Source organism: Solea solea, chromosome 6 (assembly GCF_958295425.1).
Source record: "Solea solea chromosome 6, fSolSol10.1, whole genome shotgun sequence".
NCBI lineage: Eukaryota > Metazoa > Chordata > Actinopteri > Pleuronectiformes > Soleidae > Solea > Solea solea.
The window spans coordinates 15891217-15910464 of NC_081139.1; the positions used below are offsets into that span (position 1 = coordinate 15891217).

A 19248-nucleotide genomic window follows, 5' to 3' on the forward strand; every position below is an offset into this window, starting at 1 on the left:
CCATCTGTTGATTAGACTGTAGAGGGAGTCATTAGCGCCATGTTTCGCAGTAAAAACCCACTTATCACTGCAAAACACAAAGTTCTCATCCATGCAAATAAAAACGCCACCTCGTTCTGTGTGCAAATGATGCAATCTAACCGCAGTGCAGATGAACGAGTCCCTGCTTTTTTTTGTTCTCGAAATTACCATAACATTCCAGGAGTTTGAAGTGAAACGTGTCATTTTTTTTTTTTTAATAAAAGATGTGTGTCACTGGCCCTCCAAAACCCGCACAAAGATCCATACTGCCGCGCTGTTTTAAGAGGTTTAGAAGTAAAGGAAACAATTTGTACACTATTTCATCAGAGATGCTTAATGATGCTCATGGAAACCCAGTGACAAACATCAAATACATTTTTGACACTCATCGTTAATAATGGGCTGCGTAGGAGAGCGCTTGCAACTGAAATGTAATCGCTTAAATGAAAGTGCAACAGAGGATCATGGAAATGCAATATAAAAGTCTTAAGTACTAAACCAGTGTTAAAATACTACCTGTTTGATCTGTGAAGTAATGCTATAGAAACTCGCTCATGTTAGCTAGTTAGGAACTGGGTCACTAACTGGCGTTCTGAGTTACTGAAGTGCTTCATTGTGTTGTCATGTAGAACTATTTCATCTTTGACTCGACACAACAAAAGAGGATTTTTTTTTTTTGTATGACATCCCATGAATAATCCATTCAGATACACATCATAATACACAGATGCCGATGCACACTTTCACACGTTTAAATTAATAGCATATTGCACTGATTCGTAGCACAATAATGAGACATTATGGAGACGTTTGCTGAGCTGGACCACTTTAACTCTAAATGAATCCATTTCATTACAGCGCTACTTTAAATTTGGCAAGTGCATGGGTGATGCTCCCATACGTGAAATCTTTATCACATGATGGATGGGAGGAAGGGGCAGGATGCTTGTACTCGACCACCTTTGGCATGCTATTGTGACTGTTCTTCTCTATAACGTCACGGAAATTTGTGAAAATCTGGAGAAAACGTGACCACATCTGGTATCTGTAACGGTTCCATCACACATTTCAAAGTTCTTTGGATCCCCGCGACAAATTGAATCAAGACAATAGTGCTATGGCAGCATTCGCCATCAATACTTGCACCATATACTGTCACACACACACTCAAAGTCCTTGGGTGCCTCCCAAAAAAGTGACTTTGTGCCGAACATGTGTGCTTTTCCTTCACCGAGGAATGAAATATTAAGACTTGACTGAGGACACAGAGGGACGATTAAACCAACGGACAGCTGTTGTGACGCTTCGCCGGAGGCTTGGTGCTTAAAATACTTGCCGTGCAAGAACTAATGTTCACTTCTTTGGGCCCTTCTGCGCCATCGCTGCTGCCAAAGCGGACCCACACACCGATGCTGTCGCACAATCCACTACACCGCATCAAAGTGCCTCCTCTTTCAAGCTCTGTTTGCTTGCACGTGGCATCAAGAGCATACGTGAGTGATGCATTTGTTCTCCCAACTCGTGCCTTTCCTTAAGCTTTGGAAGCGAGACATGTCTGTGAAAGTGTGGGTTCAGTAGATGCTTTAGAGCTACTGATTGGGATGCCCATGTCATCATTTTGCATTCCCCTAGTACGTTCCAGCTAGCCCCCACCCCACTGACTGCTGCTGTATTGCATGGATTCCTTGAAGTTTCCTTTGGGGAAGGCAGAGACAGACAGGCCATGTCAGTGGAATGGCAAAGAGGAAGGGGATTGTCCATTTTGCTGATAAAGACATTGTGTCCCTCTTAAGTAACCCTCCCTGCTGCATGCATTTGAATTACAGACACAGTCCTTTCACTCTAACACTTTATTTTTTAATTTATCCCTGACATGTTTTCTTTGAAATATTCAAATGCCTCTTCCAAATTCTCCCTTTCTTCTCATCCTTTCTCATAATCTTTTTTTCACACCTCTCCCTTTGCTTTACAGTTCACTTCTGTCCTCTCTTCTGTCGACTCTTGCCCTCGCACTTCTCTCTTCGCGTCATCCTTTTCATCAACCTTTTCTTTCCACAAATGCACCAAAGAAGATTAGCCATGAGCTATTAAGGTGATGATCAACATACTGACGTAATGTTGTTGACCTTTAGAACATTTTGAAGAGATAAATCCTTTTGCACACCAAAAGGTTTTTTCCTTGCTTTTTATTTCGCTGAGCAGTATATGGCACATTTTATTTTTTTTATAGACCAAATTAGATTTTGGTAAAAGTGAAGTTTTGCTTCAGTCCTTTCCCCACCAATCAGAATGTGTATTATTAATGATGTGACATAAAGATTTATCAAATTAGCAAATACCCAGAGGTGGGACTATTTACAGAAAAACAGGGTCTTCCACAAACTGTCTGACAGACATCAGCAAGTGTTAAAGTGGAAGTTTGTGAACCAAGTGGACTCTCCTCTATGCTCTTTGTGTTCTTTTCTTTACTACTTATTTTCATCAGGGGAAATAAGTGACCAACAACTTGTTATTTTAAGATGCCAACTCCACTTTCTGGTCCTTGTAATTTAATTGCTTAAAGGAATACTTCACCGATTAGCATTTAGCTTTGTATTACTAGAACAGGGATAGTATTTTTGCATCAAGGGTCTTTCTGCATGTTCTCCCCGTGTGTGCGTGGGTTTTCTCCAGATTAGATCAATTGGACACTCTAAATTGACCATAGGTGTGAGAGTGAGGTTGAGTAGTTGTTTGTCTCTATATGTGGCCCTGGGATGGACAGGTGAACTGGCCTATCACCCTATATGTCAGCTGAGATTGGCACAGCACCCCCCAAGACCCTCCTGTGGAGGATAAAGTGGTAGAAAATGGATGGATGGACAGATGCAGATGATAAGTCTGTCAAAGAGAAAGTCTAAAACAACAAAACAGCTCAGATCAGGTACCACTATTCTAACAATGCACCACATGCTACTAATGTCGACCACAAATACATAACGGATTCTGTCTTGTGAGGCCAGAGGGAGCTCAAGGACAAAAATGGGTGTTGTGTAAATAACATTATCATTTCTGTGTGATCTGTATTCTCAGTCGAAAAGAATAATTTAAAAAGTCAACAGAGTTGAAGCCTCGGTTATCGTTTCATTACAGACCTGACTGTGTTCCATATCAGTGGTGATTTTTGTTCAGCGCAAACACTGTCGGTGAATCATTCCACTGTGTCAACATTTGTGCTCGGCGGTGTGATGCTGCAGGTGCCGTAGATGTTCTGCACAATTATGTCTGTCACTGGGGGGGACGCTGAACACGGCCGACACAATGCAAATGAAATCAATAGCATCAACCTAAAGGCGGTGAAACAGTCGCACTTGGGTCTGCTCCAGAAAGCTAGAGTTTGAAGAAGAAACGGTGTTGTGTATTTCATGTTGTATTGATTTGAACCCTTTGCTCTGCTGTTCTTTCACACAGAGAAAGAGACGTTTCTGGAGCCGTTTGTACTGAAGGACCTGCTGCCGTCCTCGCTAGGAAGTTACTATCGCTACACTGGCTCCCTGACCACGCCGCCCTGCAGTAAGGTGGTGGAGTGGATCATCTTCAGCAAACCGATCTCCGTCTCATACAAACAGGTGACAAGCACAGAGAACACACACACACACACACACGCACACACGCACACAAAAAGTTAGGGATATTTTTCTAAACTAAAAAAAACATTATTACCTATAAAATATTAAACTCTTATAGCTTAAATGGCTTAATATTTGTCATTGTGATGATACAACTGATTGCACAATGTAATGGTGAATTATGTTTGTGGTCAGAAATTGAATACACAACCCATAATTATGTTTCTATAAGTGTGTATCACTTTAAAATAATAATAATAAAAAAAACGGTTTGTATTTTGAAGCCTTAGAATAAGCCGTCTATACTTTAGACAAGGGCCTTGCTTTATGGAAGCTGCCAACTTGTGCCACCATTTTCTACAGCAGCCTAAATGGACAAACCAGCCAGGAGTTTAAGGCAAAAGCTCAGCATGCAAATACAAAAAAAAGTCCTCCAATGGTTGAACCTTTAGAATTTCCTTGTACCTGTGTCCATAATGGCATCTACGGTAGCTACTTTACAACAATCACAAAATGTTTATAACACCTAGTATAGTGCGGGACATTATCCTGACATAACAGTTAATTGTCGTCTAATCAGGACTTAACTGTGTTGCATTATTTCAGGATAACAGGCTCTTCCATATTTCACTGTGTTCCAGGAGAAGTCATTCTTGCCACTGCAGGAAACTAATCCTCTAAATATCACACACATAATTTGTCACCTCGAGAAGATGAGATAGTTTATGCACGACAAAAACATACTTAGCCATAAGTGCATAATTAAATCATCATCAGGGTGAAAAAGGTACAAAAAAAGAAAAAGAAAGAAAGACCATAGACTTTTGTAAAGATGTTCCCTGTGATGTGTTTCTGTAGCATATTCTTGTTCAGGCTGACGACAAGAAAACAAACACAGTGAAATAGAATACCCATGGACTGACCTGGACTACTTATTTTCAGGCTGGGTAATTTGAGCCGAACATAACAAGTCTTTATGTTTATATTCTGGACAAATATGTATAACAAACCAAGAAGAAGAAGAAGGAGCGTGAACTGTACTCTCTGTCTTCACAATCTTTTGAGCAGTACCGTCTGATGACTGCCTTCTCCCTGCTCTCACTTACCATGAACTCCATGACTGTTCTTTTGGAAGAGGAGTGACTCACATACATTTATGTTTCCTAATATGTGTTCTTGCTCTCAGAGACTGTAGAAAACGAGTGTGTTGTTGCTCCGAGGTCTCCTGACCTTCATTTTGTGAAGCAGCATCCGTAACCTTCATCTGTGAACTCTGATCAACCAGAGTGTTAAAAGTTGACTAGCCTTTGTTAATGACAGTTCCCTCTTTTACAGCTATAACAAATCCTGGATTAAGGTCCAGTGTTAAAACTCCATGACATCTAATGGTGAGACTGCACAAGGCAACTATCTGAGGACTGAGGATATAAATACTTTCAGAAGTCTCTCCACTCTTTCACTCTCACTCTCTCGCGACTGTTTCCTCCTTGTTCTTTATTGGTTCATGCAACACATTTATGCGAGTAGAGCCTTTCCCTGTCATTTGCGTCGTAAACTTTCACTTCAAAATACAAAATGCAGGTCCAGGCTGCCATAGAAAATGTGGCGGAGCATGAAGGCTAATTATCAGGCTGCAAAAACAAAACTTTTTTTTTTTTCTTTGAGCAAATTATACACTAAATATTCCATTTCTGCGAATTAACCCTCCTAAATATCATTCACTGCAACCTGAATAACAGATACAGAAATAAATAAGTGAATATATAGACTTCTTTTTCACCAGACTATATTTTATTTTGTCTTTCTTTGTGTATTTATTGAATATGTTTGAAGATTTATTTGTCTTTGGTCATTTTAGGTGACCTAGTAATATTATTTCATGCTCCTTCATAAACTAGCACGGGCTGTCAAATACAGAGCCAACTCTTCAAGTGGGAATTGTCTTTGAAAGGCGGTTTCAGTCTTTACATATAGAGTAAATATTTAATCAGAGGCTTTTTTTACATTGAGAATGAAGAATATCCATATATATATATATATAATACAGTATAATCCATATACATATGAGACAAGTGCACACTCATTTACATCTTTTCCATTTGATATTCCTGAGTTGGTTTCAGTCTTTCAGTTCCCCGAGAGCCTAAGTGGATTGGAGGGTTTCTCGTGTTTGCTATTTATTTGATGGCCAAGCTTCATTGTCAGGATGACACTGCTGTGTGCACATGCTGTCAGCTGACACCACACTGTTGTCTCATCCTGTCCATCACTGCATCTTAATGTTCTGTTTAACCTCTATTCTCTGCATATCCGTTTCCCTTTCCAGTACGGCGTCAGACACAGGTTTGCTCTGCACGTTCAACTGATGCCGTGTGGAATTACTGCACTAGCATCCATTCAAAAAAAAAAAAACATTATGTTTGTGAATTTGTGACTACATTCATGCTGTACTGTGGCCACTATTACTGTAGAGAGTTATATCTGATTCTCCTATTCATCTATGATGATGCAAAACTTAAAAAAAATATATATATATGTATATTCCTGCCATATGTATATTCCTGCCATTTTAAACTCAGCGCTGCCAAAAATGTCACCAATGCAAATGTGTGAGTCGAGTTCACCTTAAGGTTGAACTTCACATGAAAGCTCGGGACAGAATTAATCAGCACTGTGAGCGCCGCAGCTCATGGCAGGTTCACTGAAATTAATTAACTCAGCTGTTTGTGTAAAAGAACAAAAAATTCCCTGGAATATAATACAGTCTTTGTTAATTATCTATGACTTCAAATTATATTCTTGCCAATTTTGGATTTATTATTTCAATCAGTATAAATGGTTATATACAAGAGGAAAAAGCAGTTTCAAATTATTGCTTTTACTCTTTTATGCTTTTGCTCTTACTCCTACACAGCCTTCATCACTTCACATGCATCCTTGAAAATAAGTGAACTTTTTGCTTTAGTATGACAATGGGGACACCATGAATGTGTGAATCCATGACATTTCATAAGAAGTGACTTATCTAGTATAATATAAGCCAAATTTTAAAAAACACATTTGAGCAAATATGAACCAAAACACATTTTATTGAACTAAGTGCTGTAGTTCATTATTTGGTGATGCTACACTGCAAGAGGTGAGTTATTGAACAGGCATTTAAATTTCACCAGAATTATAGAGCACATTTATTCCAAAGAGGTCTAGTATAATCACCAGTAGACTATTGATGTGTCAAATGAATTATGTGTGTGTGTGTGTGGGGGGGGGGGGAATCGCTGCATATGAATCATGTTTGTTAATATTCATGTTTCTCTGTGTTGCACCATGTAAGTGAGTGTGTCAAAAATGTAATACACACATTAGTGTATGTTGGTGTTGTGACGACACTTCACTTGTGAATATCTTTCCAACTTAATCCAAGTCAGTTGGACTCATCCCTTTCATCCCTGACGACACGCCAAGATTTAGTGGAACCTGCCCTTTATGTCTGGCGAACTATAAACTCGCCCTCATGTATTATCTCGGTGTGAGCATAAGCGGCCAGGATAAATGAAAATTTGTGTTTCACTGAATTGCTCCTTTAATAAAAGTCAAGAAGGGATATTTTTTCTGCGTGAAAAGTTATATTTAGGTGTTTAGGAGCTATGTGAATTATGAATAAATCTTCTCCTAAGCAAGCTACTGCTCAGAGTTTTATGGGATGTCACCTGGAGGCACGGTTCCGCCGATGAATGCCCATTAATAAACCCATGTGCTGCTATCAGCACTGAGCCGAGTGCAGAAGAAATTTCACTCCACTGAGCCCCCAAACTTCTGCTGCCTTTTTTTTTGTACAGTCACATTGTGTCGGAAGGCAGAGAATCTCTATGTACATGCACACGACGGTCACTCTTCTTTTGTTTTAACAGTTACTGAACATTTTACATCCATTTCATACCAATTTTTAACAAGGGGAATATAAAAGCTAAAGAGTAATGCGATTTAAATGACTAAATATATGATGCTGTTTTCCCCTCAGTCAGCGGTGCAGTAAATTAATGCCTGTGGCATTTTACTGAATTTAATTACCACAGACACAAATGTAGAATCAAAATAATGGTGGTGGAGGGAATAATCTGATGTTGAAGAGAAAGAGAAGTCCTTTGCTGGAACTGCACAATCACCGTACATACATTTATATATGAAACTCTAACACTAATTAAAAATATTACCCCAGAGTTTTTGGATCAGGTGGTGAGGGAAGTGTGATACACAACAGCCGACTAATCCCCCAAAGGAGTCCAGAAGCACAGGAGTGGTCATCCCAGATAGACTGCAAACAGTTCCAGTTCTATGCAGTTCTCTGTCTACAGATTGGAACTTAGGATCACAGTTTAGCCGCAGCAAAGACAAGATTTTTATAATTTTTTTTATGATGTTATTGTTGTGCCTCTGTTATTTGTATGTGTGCTTCATTTGAAAATAGGCTCTGTCAAGCAATAGTATCGGTCCTGACCGGGGGAGCATTTGTGTCTATACAGCAGCAGAGCAGGGCTCTGTGGAGGCAAGTAATGTTTCCCTCATCAAACTGCTGAACAGCCACCTTTTCTTGAGCGCTATAAGCACTTTTGAAACTTTTGGTGGAAGCTTCTTTATGTACATAGTCATACTCCAACCCGTTTGCAGTTGTCTCTATCATTAACATAACATTAATCACTTCCTGGGCAGGAATGATGGTGGTTGACACAAGATCTAAACAACACTGCACTGGGAAATGCAGGCTAATTCAGCATTCTGTGAAATGATTTATCAATGACTTGAATGTAACAGACATTTCTTTAAAGTTTTGCAACTACTGTTTTTCAAAAGTTTCAAAAACCCAATAAACTGTTAATGTGATTATAAAACTCCCATCATCTCACTGAAAAAGCTGAACGACTGAAATAAGAGTCATCACTTTGAACAGGACAGCAGCTACACAGCAGGGAGTTTGGAGGGGAGGCAAAAAAGTTTTTTGTTTTTTTAACAGCACTTTGCAGTCATGCGGCAGAGGAATGAGCCAAACATGCAATTATTGGCTGCTCTATTTGACGTCAACAGACCAGGTCGATGGAATGAGGCAGTGAGGGGGGCGTAACACACACACACACACAAGAGATGGAGGCAGAATGATTAGGGAGGCAGTGAGACAGAGCGCCAAAGAGGATGTGATGCTCTGACACCACTTATACAGAATAATGGTAAAATAAAGTTTTCTGGTCAATTTTATCTCCACCGTCTTTCTAATATTTGCATAGATCTTGGCAAATGTGTTATTCAGAACACATTTTAGTTGCCTGTGGTTATATGACCAAACCACCTGAAAGGAAAGGAAATAAGTTCTTACTAGGTAAACTGACATCACACTACAGTCCTTTGAAATCAGATTGCATTTCACAGGATATTATTCAGTTTATTCACATTATTACTCAAAATGGAGCAGCACACCTGTGACTGGAGGTGGTGCAAAACCATAGAAACGTGAACAATAATAATAATAATAATCTGACAAAACAAAGCTGGACTTTTTGATTACGGTCTACACAGAAGAAATATGATTTAGGACTCTGATGTATAACAAACTATACTGCTACAAGGACCTTATCAAAGCTCACCCCCATGTTTACTTCCCAGTACATGAGTAGTTTATCAGAATCATTCTAAACCCAATTGCTTATTTATATCCAATGTGCTCGTCTTCTTTTTAACCCAGATGGAAAAGCAAAAGAACACAGCAGGAATTCTTATTTGAATGAGTAAACAAATCAAAGATGTGGGCTGTTAGTTGGAGTTATATTCAACACAGGGAATCTTGTTTTCAGCTTATTCAACCAGCTACACTATATACCCACATGGCTGTATGCAGCTGCTTTTCCCTTCACACACACACACACCAGATGAATTAGCAAAAAGAAAAACAATTGTTGAGTTCAGTTCTGGCTGCCAAGGCTTAGCTTTGTGTGTGATTGTAAAGATGTGTTGTGTTACCGTGTGCTGACTGGCTACCCTTTGGTCTTTAATAATCTAGTACGTGTTTGAGCTCAGACTCACACAACCAGCTACTCCCATTTTTGAGTCTCAAGTATAGTATTTTTTCTATAGTCCCATGCTAGGCCTAGAACCAGGATGAATTGGCTGAAAACTGTGAGAGGAGATTTAACAGTGCAGGCCTATACTGTAGTTACATGTCATGGTTTTCTATAGATACACAAAGCTTAAACATAGTGGACAGAAACTACAACTGAGGGGTTTTTAGAAATCTTATTTGTGAAAGAACAGCCTCGGAGGTGGATTAAAAGCTAGAAAGCTAAATGGGGTAGGGGTAATCTTGCTGGAAGGAAGTGTGAAGAGTGTTCTGGAGGTGATGAGAGTGTCCGACTCATGAGCGTGAGGCTAGAAAATGAAGGTGTGATGTGGAATGTTGCTTATACCCCACAAGCTGGTCGAAAGAAGAGTTTTGGAGTAAGTTGGATGAAGTAGTCGAGAGTGTTACTTGAGGAGAGAGAGTCTGACAGGTCATGCCAGGGAAGAACGTGGCTAGGCAGCTTTGGATGGTAGTCTGTATGGTTTTTGGAAACCAAGAAGAGGAACCAAGGAAAGAACAAGGGTGATGTGCAGGACTGTAATACTTACAGAGTAATAAAGTTAATCAGTCGTACCATGAAGATGTGGGAAAGAGTCGTTGATGCTTGGTTGGGGAAAGAAGTGGAGATAGCGACAGCAGTCTTTGTGGATCTATAAAAAGCATATGAGCGGGTGCCAAGAGAGGAACTGTGGTATTGTGTGAGGGAGTCGGGAGTGGCAGAGAAGAATGTGAGGGTGGTGAAGGACATGTATGAGGACAGTGAGACGGTGGTGAGGTGTGCAGTTAGAGTGACAGACAGGTTTAGGTTGGAGGTGGGATTATATAAGGAATCAGCTCCGAGGCCCTTCTGGGTCGCAATGGTGACGGACAGGTTGACAGATGAGGTCAGGCAGGAGTCTCCGTGGTTTGCAGATGATATTGTAATCTGTAGTGAGAGTAGGGGACAGGTGGAAGAGAGCCTGGAGAGGTGGAGGTATATGCACCGGAGAGAAGAGGAATGAAGGTTAGTAGGATCAGGACAGCATACCTGTGTGTGAAGGACAGCGAGATGCAGGGAGTAGAGGTAGTGAAAGCGGATCCGTTTAAATACCCGAGGTCAACCATTCAAAGCAATGGACAGTGCTCAAGAGAGATGAAGAAGAAAGTGCAGGCAGGGTGGAGTGTGTGGAGACGAGTGTCAGGGGCGATGTGTGACAGAAGCATAGCAGAAAAAGTGAAAGGCATTTCCTACAAGACGGAAGTGAGAGTCGATATGATGTAGGGCTAAGAAACAGTGGCGCTGTCTAAAAGACGGGAGGAGGAGCTGGAGGTGGCAGAGCTGAAGATGCTGGGATTGTTTGCTGTGAGTGACCAGGATGGACAAGATTAGAAATAAGCATATTCGAGAGACAGTTTGGGTTAAATGGTTTGGAAAAGTAAGAGATACAAGGTTGAGATGGTTTGGTCACGTGCAGAGGAGGGATAGTAATCATATTGGACAAAGGATGTTGAAGCTGCCGGGCAGGAAGGAAAAAAGAAGGACCCCAAATAAGATTCATGGATGTTATGAAGGAGGACATGAGGACAGTTATAGGGATTGGACAAAATGGAGGCAGATGATTCACTGTGATGACCGATGACGGGTGAAGCCAAAAAAAGAAGAGGCCCTGGCTTAAAGGCTAAGCTCTTGGCATAGACATTTTTTTTGTATGCAGTATTAACCACAGATTAAATGAAAGCTATGATGTTTATCACTGCATGACTCAGAGGTAACCATGTGATGATGATCAGCTGAAGTCAAGAGGGAAGTGAGTGAAAAAAAAATGTTGCGTAGAAAGATAAATGACAGATGTTAGAGGGAGAATTAAAACTGATGGAGCTTATTGTTTATTGTCTGCCTCTCTGTGTGTGTAATGTATCTCTTCTCTTTCTATGAGCCTTTTGTTTGGATGATATTTGAAGTAGGTCAGCAGGAGATACAGCGGTTGCTCTGGACTTGCTTTTAAAGTAGATCGATGCCTAGGCTCTTGCATAACAACCCACATAAAATGCCTTCCTTTCAAACGAACATGTCGACTTGCCACGTTTGTATTTGTCCACCTTACATGTGTGTATGTGTGAGTGTGGGAGAGAGGGTAACCATGTCTCAGAGGGTATCAACCAAAGAAGCTGGTCTCACATCACAGTTTCCCAAAATATGAGCTGCCAAGTGGGAATTACTGGTGAGGTTCATTTCCTAGGAGCAATTCCAAGTCGGACATGTGAGATTATTATTTCTTTATTTTTTTCACTTGGCATATGGCACTGCTCATGGAACACGGCAAAACCAGACTTTGGGAACATTTTTACTGCATTGTGTACTTGTCACAATGCTTCACTGCAATGGTTTTGTGAAGTGGCCGTTCCTTCCACATCTAGATTAACTGATGTTTGTCAACACAGGAGAGGCAAACTCCACTCCCTGCTCACTTACAGCAATAAAGAGTAAATAAATAAACACCTGAGCCCCAGTGGCTTCATGCATGCAGTGGAATTATAGCTATGGCTGGAAAAGGTTTTCATACGTGGGCATGTTAACAGATTAGGTCACATGAGTCACTGCTTTACCCCCGAGATGTCGTAGTTTGCTTCAGCTCGGGTGGTAGCCTGTATATACTCTATATGCAATCTATGCTATTGTGGGAATGTTAATTCTTTTTGTAAATTCCAAGACTTAAGCTTCAAGCTACTTAGACTTAGACACACAACAGTTCTAGCAGGACTCGGCTCTGCTCTGCTCTACTTTATTTTTCCATTCGGGATTGTACCTGGTACCTGACCCCTTCCATCTTATTTGAATTTAGCGACTGTATTTTCATACAGCTGTGCTACGACAACCCCCGCCCATGTGGAGGAGGTACTGTAGTAATGGAAAACGACGTGCCTGATACCGAACCGAGTTGTGCGACATACTGTAAGAGAAAAGAGGTCACCTCTTACCACCATCGCTATACATTACTCTTCGTCCCCATCCTCTGCAGTACTGGCCAGTGCATGAAGATCAACCCCAGATCTGCTCTGCTTTGTGAAAAGCGTTAGTCTGCTCAGCATTTATCCCCCATCACTGTTATTGGCTGGAGGATAAAAACACAATGGCCAAATTTGTTCACCCGGGACAAAGGTAACACCAGCATAGGGCAGGCTACAAATGATGTACAGAAGTCACTGTCCACTCCAAATGTTGGTTTGGATATTTTCTGGGCGCGAAATATAATCTGTGGCTTACAAAATGTACATATACAGTAGCACCTTTAAAGTGTTTTATCACAACACGATGACAGAATATTAAGTGGACAGCTATTATTGTCTGCCCGTCAAAATGATGCTGCTGAACTCTGTGCCCTATCAATCTCAATTTTGGCCTGAATAATCGAATCACAGGTGCAGTAAACAGCCATATGTCATATAGAGAGCATCGAAATACCACTATCTGGATGACTAAACGTGTCCATATTTTGATCTGCAAACGACGTGCAAGTCAATGCTTTTTGGATACAATGGTAGATGTATGCAGAAACAGTTTTTGCCCTTTTCTGCAGGGTTTGAACCAAGTCAACATGATCCTACAGCTGGTTGTGATCACTCCTGCCTGCAGCAATGACAGCTCTCTCAGTCTCCCCAAAGCCACAGTGACAGCTCTACATACAGTATGCATTTGAGGGAATGCAAACTGCCGCTGTTTCCCTCCCTTTAGAGAGCATAGAGTGAATATGTCTTATTTACTGCCTGTAAATATAAAAGCAAAAAAAAAAAAACAACATAGCTTTAGGTCTAGGTAGTGGTAACTCAGTGTGGCGAAGAACAGTGTGAATTCTATTCCGATTTCATTTCTTTGATAGAAGATGTTGTTCCCTATAGCAACAGATACAAACTGCCTATAATCTGCATATACTGTCAGTGAATCTTCCTCTGCTGTGACTGAGACTTTGTACGCTGATGGCACAGTGATTTCAGCTCAGATTTCCAGGATGTGGAGGCTGGAGGTACATGGCCTCGTACGAGGCAGTAGAGTGAAGTGATACCGTCTGCAGGTGATCAAAAAGTTGAGGATAGCAAAAGTGCTTTCAGTCTTGTGCAACTGCAGTGCAATGTGGGAGCAGAGACACAAGCTATAAATAGGAATTCACACAAACAGTGCAAGTCCACAGTTACAAGCTATGAACACAGTAGAATAGATTGTATTCGGACTCCTACAACACAGGTCTGCAGATACAGTACAACATGTTTGCCTTGATGAAGGCATTGATGGCTAAAACACGTTGGCATGTTTGGTCTTGATATGATTCGATCGCCATGAAATATTCAAGGCTTTTTGATGTTCACCCTTCTGATTGTCTCAGATTTCTCAAGTTGTATTAGATTTTTTGGATCCCTAACCACAACATAGTAGCACTCCTGAAGTATTGTTTTATTTTCAATAGTACAACATGTGTTTGGAGACACTGGAACAATAAACATGATAGACAATCAGTTTTTTGTTTGCTATTAATAACTATTATTAATTGATGCACTCAATCACCTTGCAGTTATCAAAAAATAACATGGATCCCAAAGTTCTTTAGTAATGTTCTTTCAAACTTTCAATCAGAGAATCCTGTTATATCTTTCTAAGCATCACAAACACTGACAGTCCTCTGTAGCCAATAGACTTGAAGTTCTGGGTAACAATCCCAGAACACAGCATCCAGTTATCCTAACCCCCATTTCCACCAAGTGGCACAGTTGAGGTCAGTTTGGCAATTATTTACGTTTTGATTGTTAAAAGTTATGAAAACAACCAAACATGTTCTGTTCTGCCCAACTTTTTTTACACCCTTCCCTGTGGTTTGACACCTACAGTATATGGAGGAGCTTGACACAGTCCAGTCCATTAATTGATTGGTGAAGAATCCTCACTTCTGACCAACAATGGAAAAAACGATTCCAAGAAGTAGAAAGAAAATGAAATGCCGGATGGTCCGTGTCCTTGATGGCCATCGGGTTTTCATTTTGAGAAATTGGAAAACGAGCCGTTGCCGCGATTACCATTTAGAGATAGTTAAATGAAAAATAAAAGGTTGATGGTCAAAAAAAAATAACTACCTCAGCAATATTTGGAGCGACTTCATCTTCAATTTGGCTTCAAAAGTAACTGGATAAAGACATACTGAAAAAAAAACAACATTCCATTTTCAATGATTGATTTTATTTTCTCAAAATGAAAATCCGATGGCCATCAAGTACATGGACCCTGGATGTCCTTTATTGTTGCCTTTTGATTTGATTGAATCTCTTGTTCTTCTCCATTTAATGTTTTTGGGGGCTACACGGGAATTAAGGACTTGTTTTAGGATTAAAGTAAACTCCACTGGACTCAGGCCAACTGATTTCACCCTTAGTTTAAGAAACAATAAATGCCAGCCCACAGCAGTTTTACAAAGACATAATGAGAACTGAAACCTGCATGTTAAAAAGAAAATGCTAATGTTATATCAGTAGTGCACAGCAAGGCTCTGGAATGTATAAAAAGTAGACGACTGTAAATAGCTGTGCCCAGATCTGTGTTAAGATGTTGTTGTTTTTATTTATTATGCTGCATGACATGATTTTTTTGTCTGTCCAGCCAAAACCCTTAGGGTTAAGTATGGCTCTGTAAACAGTGGAGTCAGACCGGGGCTTCTTTTTTTTTATTAATCCTTTGCTTTGACGCTCACACCTGACTTTTGTCATTTGAGAAAGTCACCCCTAAAGGTGGTCAACAATGCTGGCAGCCTGATGTTTTATGGGCATTTTACATTTGCTTTGCAGCGGCTCAGGGGGGTTGGGATTTGGGTTTGATGCAATCACATTCTGCTCAGGAAAAAAGTAAACTTCCTAGCTGCTATTATTTTACCCTTGCAAATGGAACAAAGTGATGCATGGAACAATGCATCACTTTTGCTCCAGACAAAGATATCTAAACGCCAACTGCCTCCACTGTCCTACCGTTTGGTGTTGATATTCATGGTCTCTAGAGGATTTTGGAACAGTGTTGGAGGCAGTTTCCTCTTCAAGTACAACACAACAGCTGCGGAGGAACGTGATTTATAGATTTAACATGTCATTATAATTTACAGGCGTAGACAGTCTAGGTGCATCCCAATGCAGGGGCCACATCCTTCGGTGGCAGCATTTGAAGACTGACTGTGTTACAAATGGTAAATGTGGCCATTTTTAAATAAGGGTTCCCAAATCTTGATGATCACTCTTGGTGCCTCCCAAGAGTGATACATTTCAAATTTCAGAGTGATTGTACGCTTATTCAAACAAAGTTATGGACAGTATATTCAGTTTCTTAGCATTAATGCAAAACTACCTTTTACACTTTAGACCTTTAAAATATAGTAGAGTAATATGCAATTAATTACGGCCCAGCTCGACAAATTGTTTTGCTATGGCTTGGTCTCCCTTTCATATTATGTGATTGCCATACAGCCTCAAGAGAGTTGCAGAAAAATGTCCTGTCTTCAGACCATTTATCACAGAGATTTTTACCTTAATAACACTGAATCAGCTTCTTAGCACACACCCTCCCCCCCCCCCCTCCCTTTCTCTCCTTCTCAGCACTTGCTTGCACACAAGCTGTTTGTCTGAGTGCGCTGCTTCCAAACACATTGTACAGAGTATCCATCTGCCAACACAGGCAGAGAGATGACACTTCAATCACACAGTGCAAATCCATGTCTGCTCGCCCGTCTTGCAACACAGCACGCGTTTGACAAATGGCAACAGGAAGAGGCCAACTTCAACATCTAACCAACGCAGTACAAAATGTTCACAGCTTGATAGCATAGCAACTAATTTCAGATTAAAACCACTTTGACAAAATTGTTTCGCAGGGGATAATACTTCCTCTTGGTGATGTTTATATAGGGTTTAAAAACTAACAGAGGCAGTGGATTCAGTATCTATTCCCCATCCTATTTGCTTCTTGGATCATCGTCCATCCTTCCACACCTGCTTACTAGTATCCGAAACATGACAAAGGTGTGACTGAATTTGGTTCAGTCAAATGTGAACAGTTTTGGTCGATACATGCATGCATTGTTTGGCCAAGTTTTGAAGCCAGTAGGATCCGAAAATTTGCCATTTTCAATAATTCATCATCCATCATGCGCCTGGCAGCTAGATTTACCTACTCTAGACTGCTGATGGGCTTCAGACACTGTTTATGCAAATAATGTGACAACAGTATTCTGCCTCGGTTTGTTCATCAAAACACTGACTGTTTCGAGAACTGGCCAAATCACTCCAACAGATCATTTGTAGGGCTGTTTGGAGTGTGTCAGTGGCCCTAAAGACACACTGATACAACATGAATATGCAATCAGAACTCCAAAACTACAATTAACCCGTGAGACAGCCCTTCACAGATGCAGGCCACGAGGATACTTACTCACTGAAATATCATTTTCTGAAATCAACCACCAGCATGTCTGACCTTTTGGACTAAAGCTGTTGGGGCCACCTCTCGAGTCATTTTCTCTGTAAACGCTTGAGATGGTTGTACATAATAATCCCTGTGGATCAGCAGTTTCTGAAAAACCAGCATGCTACAACCAAAGTCTCTAAAATCACCCGTTTATCCTTAGATGAGTGTGGGGGAAGCTGCAGTCAATAACCAGCTGACCTTGAGCAAAAGGCAGGTTATGCACCAGAAAGGTCACCATAGGGTCAACATAGAGAGAAAAACAGCTATTTGCGCACAATTGCACAATCACACCAACGGTAAATTTAGAATCTTCGAGTGGGCTAATCTTACCCTAATCTGCATGTGTTTGGACTGTGAAAGGAAGCTGATGTGCCCTGAGAGCATCCATATGCACTAGTACTCCCGTAAGCTTTGAATACATTTTCTGACAAGTTTCAGCTTTGCTGCAGACAAGCACATGTAATTCAGTTCCAAGGGGCAAGTGGCAAGGGTTAGTGAAATGGGTAAAAAAGAGAAATGGGACTGGGATAAAGGTCCTCAAATAGGCCCCTGATTGAACCAGTTTTGAACCGGGAACTTTAATGTGAGGTTACCTGTGGTGTCATATTTTCTTCCAAATTGCTTCTTCCAAAGTTGACTTTGTCAATATATTTCCAGCCTTTGTGCTAAGCAACGCTTACTTAATCTTATCTTGGCTCTATCTCCTATCTGTATCAATTCCACAGACATGGGATTCTTTTCATTTAAAACTTGGCAGGATGGAGAATGAGCATATTTCACAAAATGTCAAATTATTCCCCCTAGAAAAAAAAAAAAATACTAAACCAAGCTGTGAACATTTCAAATCACTGCTTCCGGATGAGTCCTGTTTTCTTCATAGCTTAATTAGTACTATTTTAATTTTGTCTAAACTAAACTGTGATATGTTGCAATCTTTTTAGTAATTGTTCAGATTTTTTTTACTGATGTTTGAATATATTGTTTACTCCGAGCGTTCCTCATATTTTGGTATTATTTGTCAGGTATTTCAGTATTCTCCTTTATGTAAAAGCCTTTGTTTTGCTGCAGCGGTGACCCAGTTTCCTCATGGGGCTCATTAAAATTTCATCTTTTCTTAACTTGTAGTTATCCGTGTTGCGTTCTCATACTGTGTATTTTTGAGGAGAGCGTGAAAATGGCTTCATACCGCTGTGGGACACATTTGAAATCACCAGCTTAAAGTCACCATGAGTAACTCAAGAGTTTTCCCTGGTTCTAAAACTTTTATTTTCTCCCCTCCTTGCTGTACTTCTGCTGTTGCTGCTGTCTCCCTGCCGGCACCAGTTGGAGGCTTTCTACTCGATTTTCACCACGGAGCAGCAGGACCATGTCAAGTCAGTGGAGTATCTGCGGAGTAACTTTAGGCCCATCCAGAGTTTGGATAACCGCCATGTCTTCAAGTCATCAGTCAAAGACGCCTGGCTACCTGACCTTACTGACAACGCTGGCGGACCATATGGCACGGAGGCTTCCAAAGGTAGGGCTATACTTTTTTTTTCAAAACAAGCATAGTTTTTCCATATATTCAAAAAAAAGCCTTTCAAAATCCTTATGTTGGGTGAGTCCTAAAATGAGGTTAAACGTGACATTGCCCTGTTACACATGGTTGATGGGGAGTGCATCTGGTCACAGTACCGCACTGACTCCATGCACATTTATTCATGATTTGGATGTATTTTTAGATCTGCTACAAAGAGTGTTTTTCAGCAACACAAAAGCTAATTTGTTGTTGTTGCATTTTCCTATTGCCTAGAACATAGCACCATTTTGAAACATGAAAATGACTTATAAAAAAAAAGTGTTAACTAGGTACGAGAAAAACATTACACTTTTGGGAAAGCTACCCATAGTGTAGAATAAATATATAAAAAAAAAACACATGTACACAACTCTTTTCACAGTGAGACATCCACAGTAAAAAGAGTAGTGAGTTCTGTTGACAGCGACGGGTCAATCATGGGAGTGGCATAATTAGCTGTCTGCTGTGTCATTTTATCATTAAGCTC

General features: G+C 40.5%; 1 protein-coding gene across 1 annotated transcript in view; it reads left to right on the forward strand.

The window, feature by feature from the left end:
- The window catches only part of LOC131460626 (receptor-type tyrosine-protein phosphatase gamma-like), a 355572-nt gene that overhangs the window by 289491 nt on the left and 46833 nt on the right, over nt 1-19248 (forward strand). Inside the window, exons 7-8 of the mRNA XM_058631264.1 lie at nt 3472-3629; nt 18527-18719. Coding sequence (XP_058487247.1) covers nt 3472-3629; nt 18527-18719 — 351 coding nt within the window. The remainder of the gene's footprint in view (nt 1-3471; nt 3630-18526; nt 18720-19248) is intronic.